Source organism: Ahaetulla prasina, chromosome 2, assembly GCF_028640845.1.
Source record: "Ahaetulla prasina isolate Xishuangbanna chromosome 2, ASM2864084v1, whole genome shotgun sequence".
NCBI classification, from domain to species: Eukaryota; Metazoa; Chordata; class Lepidosauria; order Squamata; family Colubridae; genus Ahaetulla; species Ahaetulla prasina.
Window position 1 is genome coordinate 252,094,885 of NC_080540.1, and position 6,452 is coordinate 252,101,336.

The window sequence follows — 6,452 nt, forward strand, 5'->3', positions numbered from 1 at the left end:
AGAAAAGAAACTGAAAAGCAGAGTGCAGGAGTTGGTGAGTGCCTTAGAAAGACTAACTAAGAGCAGCGAAATTCGGCATCAGCAGTCTGCAGAGTTTGTTAATGACTTGAAAAGAGCAAACAGGTAACGAGTTCGTCCAGTCAGTGGCAACATACTGTACACTGAGTTAAATTCACATGTTTTTTGTTACACTTGCTGTGAATCACTATATGGAATATACATGACTGTCAATGCATTAGCAGGGTGTTGGATTTAAGATTAAGAGCAGAGCAGAGCTGTGTAGCCAACTGGGATTGAAAAGTTGTTGTGGGGATCCCACCCAGTATGTCAGCAAGTCAGTAACCATTTAAGATGCTGCCAGACAGAATGGATGTGTAGGTATGGCTACCTTGACCTGTGTTTTCTATGTATTTCCATAGTAACCTTGTGGCTGCCTATGAGAAAGCAAAGAAGAAGCACCAAAACAAGCTCAAGAAACTGGAATCCCAGATGATGGCAATGGTGGAAAGACATGAGACTCAAGTTAGGATGCTCAAACAAAGAATTGCTTTGCTGGAAGAAGAGAACTCAAGACCTCATACCAATGAAACATCCCTTTAAGAGAGATTAGTTTTCTTTAAATCAATGTGCCATTACAAAAATGACTCTTTACAAGACTCATTGAGACAGTTGTGAATTGATACAAACCAGGCAAAGTTGGAGATCAATACCTCATAATGAGATTGCAACTTCAACAATACACAGCCATGGGCAGGAGCCCCCAAACTAATTTTTTTGTATAATTGAGCATACTCAGTGCCTGATGGTAAATGTATCAGTTTATCACATTTTCAGTGTAATAGTTTTACTGATATTATTACAGATTCTCTTATAAATTTCGAATTTGTATGAGTAAAGTATATTCCTCTGCTCTTAATTGTTGAACGCTCTCTTTGGAGTCTACCATAACAATGAAGCAATGCTGGAATACCAGCGCGCTCATAGCTATCATTTGGATAATAGCATTTCTTTTCCCATTTTCTTTTGTCGTTCATTCTTCATTCCCCCTTACAGTGTAAAGCAGGTATCTGTAGCCAGCCTCTATGTACACAACAGATCAAGCCTTAGCGTACAATTGGATTTTACTCTTGCTTTTTCAAGTGATGGGAAATCACAATAAATACTGCACGTATATAGTTATTGCAGTAATGAAGGTGTAAGTTACTAAATAGCTGTTGTAACTCAAATCAAAAGGAAGATGTAGTGGAAAGGTGATTTTAAATTGAGCTTTTGAAGACTAAATTAGTTCTAGCTTTTTGCTTCTCATTAAATAGCAATAAGAATATGGGCAATGGAAGAATTTTATATCAGACCAACTGGAATAACTTCTTTCACACTATAACGATTTTTCTGTCTGATACTGTAGTGCCATTTTTAAGATGTGCCCACTGAAAATGCCCCAGAATTATCCTGTTGCATGGTTTGGTAAACCTGCAATTTGCCATATTAGTCCGTCATGGGAATAGACTCTATGTTAATTCTGAGACTAACCATCTAGTGCAGTATTTGTCAAATATGGCAATAGTAAGATATGTGGACCTCATCTCCCAGAATTCATTAGTTTGGGAAACACTGATCTAAAGACAAGCTATTTCACTGCTCCTATCCTATCAAATTAAGGTTGTTCTTAATTTGTAGCAGTTAGGCATTTATAAAAGAGACGAAGGAGTATATTGCTGGACAATGTCGAATCCTTTGCACTCTGTATATAAATTACATTACATTCTAGAATACATAAATATTCTAGAATGGTGTGTGTATGGGGCAAGATCCATAAATTTAGCTACAATTTAGCTATTTACTGGTAGTTCCAAAATAACAATATTCCACTTTTCTCATTTTACTTTTTTATTTTCTGATTGAAACCAGCATAAAATGTTAAGGAATGTGTCTGAGTAAACAAATGTAAATGTACTTCCAAAAAATGTTTTAAGAACATTAATTTCCAGCGGGATCAGTTATGATGCTAATACTGTCCACTTAGCTCAGTAAACCGTATCAATTAGAATTAGAAGAGAAAGCAGTATTATGTCCCTTCAATTTTAAAGCCTTTTTAAATTGAAATGTCTATTCTATTTTTCTTTTGTGATATAGCATAAGCGCAGCAATAATTCTTTTTTCTTTAGTCTGCTGTATAGATGTCATTGGACATTAATCTTTTAAGGATAATCCTCAACCATGGCAGATGCTGTGCTGTGGTGCCTTCCTTTTAGAATGGCTTCTCCTTGAACTGATTCTTGGAAAGACTACAGTAAGACCAATAGTCCTATCAATCTCTTCTTAGTCTTTTGAGTGTTCTTTCACATTTAATCTTTGTAGGCAATTTAATACCCTTTTCAATCAAACTGATTTTTTTCTTACTCCTCTCTCTTTTATAGGGAAGATCAGCACCTAACTATGTTTTCAAATGAACCAAGTTAGCTAGACCTAACCTGCATTGTTTTATTAGAATTACTTAGAAACATTCAATTATCTCAACTTGGAGCTGTTCAAAATAAGAACCATGTAAGGGTTTATTTTCAATAAGCCCTGTGCCATTTGAATTTGGTATAGATAGAACATTCCAGATTGCCCTTTCCAAAAGTGGAGTTTTAAAAATACACAATGTCCTATCCCTGTACCGTGCAGTCTTCTAAGCTCTTGGCTCATGAGTATCTGAGCTGATCTCTGTGACAGGTTTGGGAAGGAAAGGATAGGGAAGAAAAACACCTCCTGAAGTTAGCACTGATTAATTCCATTTTTTTCCTCCAATAGAGAAAAATGCCCTTCTGCTCACCAAAGTGATCATGACAGATGTTGACTGTGATATTCTTCACCCGTGATTCTCCCCATCTTCATGTGACATCCAGGGCATTGCTGTGCAATTTATTCACATTAGGCTTCATTTGCGCCAGTTTTCTTACATTTTTCTGCTTGGCATTTTTCAATATAGTATATCTGTTTTACAACAAATGCTATGATATTTAGGCAAAACTACACCAACTCTAAGCAACTACACCAATTATCTAAGCAATTAGATATTTATAAGCAGGCTTTTTCATGGAGAATATAGTAAAAAGTGACGGGAATTCATCTCTGGTTCCTTTTTTCTTCACAAATTGTAAACCACAAGTAACTCTGAAAAAAGATTACAGTCCCATTTTAAAATTTCTTATTGCATGATTTAGCATTTTTTGTAATAGTATTTTATCATTGTACTTAGGGTAGTCTTAATGTCTCAAATCATTCTGGGTTTTAATTTGTTTTTGGATTAGCAATAATTCTTATTAGAAATTGCTAATTTGAAGAATACTTACTTCTGGTACATGGAAGTAATTTATTTGATTCACTTTTTTTCTTTCTACCGTAGTTAGAAATCTTTAGAATTGTACTGTGAACTACATTATACATTCCATATTTTACTTACAATTCTTAACCTATTTTAACTGACATGCTATTCAGCTGTTTTTCCATAAGGTATGGTTCAAAGCACTTTTTAAAATAAGGTGAGACTTGTAATAAGGAAATACAAATCTGAAATTTGAAGGTTCTATTGCCACTGTGGAGGATGGCTTGCTGCAGCTTAATCATGTAAATGCTTAGAAATGCATACTGAATACTATACATCAAGCTTTTCAAAATATGTGTTTCAGAATTATCTATTTTCAGCTTGTGTACCACATCAAACTATATTTAAGGAACCTGAATTTGTATATTGAGTATAATGCTTAAATTGAAGATTTAAATAAGGATTGGTATGTTTTGGCCTGCACCTAACTCCTTGTTTCCTAGAGCTTCCCTACACCTGCCTTCTAATACAATTAATACAATTCAGTATTTAAAATCCTGCACATTTTCCTAATGAATATGTGAAGAACTAGGTGGCAACATGCATATAGGATGGGGAAAATGAAGTTTTATGTACATTCCTGTGTTCAGCTTACTTAGTCCTGGTTTAGCACAGGGTTGGGCTAGAAGACTTACAAGATCCTTTCCGGCCCTAGGATTCTATGATTCAATTGAAGTTCACATGAATCCCAGCAAAGCTATAGCAAATGCACTATCATTTCCCAACTTTATCACATCAAAACTTTCTGCCAAACTAAGCAAATTAGCCAGGAAGCTAATCTTTTGATCAGCATATAATTGCATGTTTGAACCTTGACCACTGAGAGCTCCTGTAAATATTAGAGCGCCTCCGTATACCAATAATTTCTTCCAGCACTTTTTTTTATTACATTGTTCATTTCCTGCATAGGCATGCATTTATTTTCCTCTCTCTGCTCTAGGGCTATTGTCATCTTTAGACATGGATAATAGAACGCTCTGGCAGGTTTTTCTGGATTTTACTGCTTTTGATACCAGTTGTAACATTTTTCTAACTGCCTTATTTAGGCTTTTTTTTATCCAGTTGATAGTTCACATTCTTTTGATTCCAACATGTTACAAGAGCCAACTGCTTTTTCTCTGTTTTCTTGCTGGCTGGATAGACCATATTATGTAGATCGACTGAAGTGGTGCATAATCTTGTTCTGAATATTAAATGCTGAGGATTGATGACCCCGCTAACCATCACATGTAAGAAATCACCTTGAATTTTCTTATGAAATGTTCTTACAAAATATGCATTTGCAACTTCAAGACAACATCCTTAAGCAAAGCTATCACATTTTTATACCAAGATAAATTAATAGCTTTAGTACCCCAAAATATCTTCAGGTAAACCCACTCAGGTGAGAAAATATAGTTCATTACATGTAGTTCTTGCATTAGATCTTTGGCTGCATTTTTTTTACAATTTTTTTGATATCAGAATAGAATTTGGGTGGCTATAACAAACAAATCTACAGTAACCAAATATGAGAATGTCAGTAAAACAAACTAGTTTTAGTTTGAATGTAGATTATAGAATGCTGGTTAATTTGGAAATGGCAACATAGAGGCCAATAGCATGAATTATCCTGATCTAGTTTGGCAGTTAGTTTCCATAGTCTTGATCAGAAAACCAGAGTCAGCCTTGTAAGTGTTGCTAACGAAACATTTGATCAGGACATACATAGATAAAATATACTGACTAGCCTCTCTGTCCTTACAGGCAAAAGTGATTGTCAGCACACATAAAATAAAACCATTACTCCATATCCCAGTAGAGTTATGAAAGAATGTTAATTTAAAACAGTTCTCTACAAACCTTCATGGTATTTCATTCCAAATTTGGCTATGGCAGCATTGATTCAACAAGCATTATCTACCCAGTCTAGTTTCAGTGCTTTAATTTGACATACTTGGTTTGAGCATGTTATTGGCTCTGAATAAGAAATAACTGAATTATATTTAGTATGAATTTGTTTTAAAAAGATTACTCAAGTTGGATCAACTGGAAGCACTGCATCTGGATTGGAACAATGCATATGACTCAAAGATGGCAGCAAGAGATACAGAAAGCTTAACTGCCATCTAGTTGTCTGGATTTTTGCCAGAGATATGGTAGCCCTACTCTAAAGGTAAAGGTTTCCCTGTGCAATCATGTCCGACTCTAGGGCACAGGGCTCACCTCCAATTCTTGGCCAAGGGAGCCAGCGTTGTCCTAAGATGTTTTCTGTGGTCTTGTGGCCAGTACGGCTATACACCAAAGGAACACTGAATGCTGTTACTTTCCCACCAAAGTGGTATCTATTAATCTACTCACATTTGCATGCTTTCGACCTGCTACATGGACAGGAGAGCCCTAATTTTAATTTATGCAAATTGGATTCCATGAATTGATGGCTTTTCAGCCAACAGAGAATAATGCCAAAAGAATGCAGCAATCTTGCCATTTTCTTCCTGCAGTTCCCAAATGTTAGTGAGGTAAGAGAAACCTGCACCTCCTCCAGCATTCCATCAGCATTACCTGAGCAAAAACTTTCAGATGCATCCAGTATCTTGGTTTTGCTAAAGTGGGCAGACATGCTACAATAGATTCACCATCACAGTTAATATACATTCTGTCTATTAAGCAAAAGCTTATTTCATGATATAAGTTACACTGTTAAAACAGGTTTCTAGAAATTGGTGCATCTGATGTATTGTGCAGAATGTTATTTGTTACTTTTTCAAGGCATGATTTTTACACCAGCTTGAATGTATTGTTATTTACGAAACAAAGCAAGCACATTTTTAAATTAAATGTCAGTATTGTTCCTGTTTATATTGACAATTTTTTGTTGAAAAACCACCATTTTCATTGGTTTTTCTCATTCTAAGTTTTTTTAGATGCTGTAAAATAGCCATTTGTGTTTATTTGATATAGAATTGTACAAACTGTAGTTATTTATACAGAGACATTTATAACACTTTTATAAATGTTCTTATATTCTGAATAAAAATTTAATGCTAAAGAGGCATTCAATCTTCTTTCTTACAGATTACCTTCATGTATTTTGCTGTTTTTT

General features: G+C 35.1%; 1 protein-coding gene across 4 annotated transcripts in view; it reads left to right on the forward strand.

Annotated features, from left to right (window-relative positions):
* The window catches only part of MCC (MCC regulator of WNT signaling pathway), a 236,033-nt gene extending 235,155 nt beyond the window's left edge, over positions 1 to 878 (forward strand). For all 4 annotated transcript variants that reach the window (XM_058166079.1, XM_058166080.1, XM_058166082.1 and 1 more), the window contains 2 exons: positions 1 to 123; positions 420 to 878. In XM_058166079.1, the coding sequence (XP_058022062.1) occupies positions 1 to 123; positions 420 to 600 (304 nt within the window). In that variant the 3' untranslated portion in view covers positions 601 to 878. The remainder of the gene's footprint in view (positions 124 to 419) is intronic.
* Positions 879 to 6,452: the final 5,574 nt, after the last annotated feature.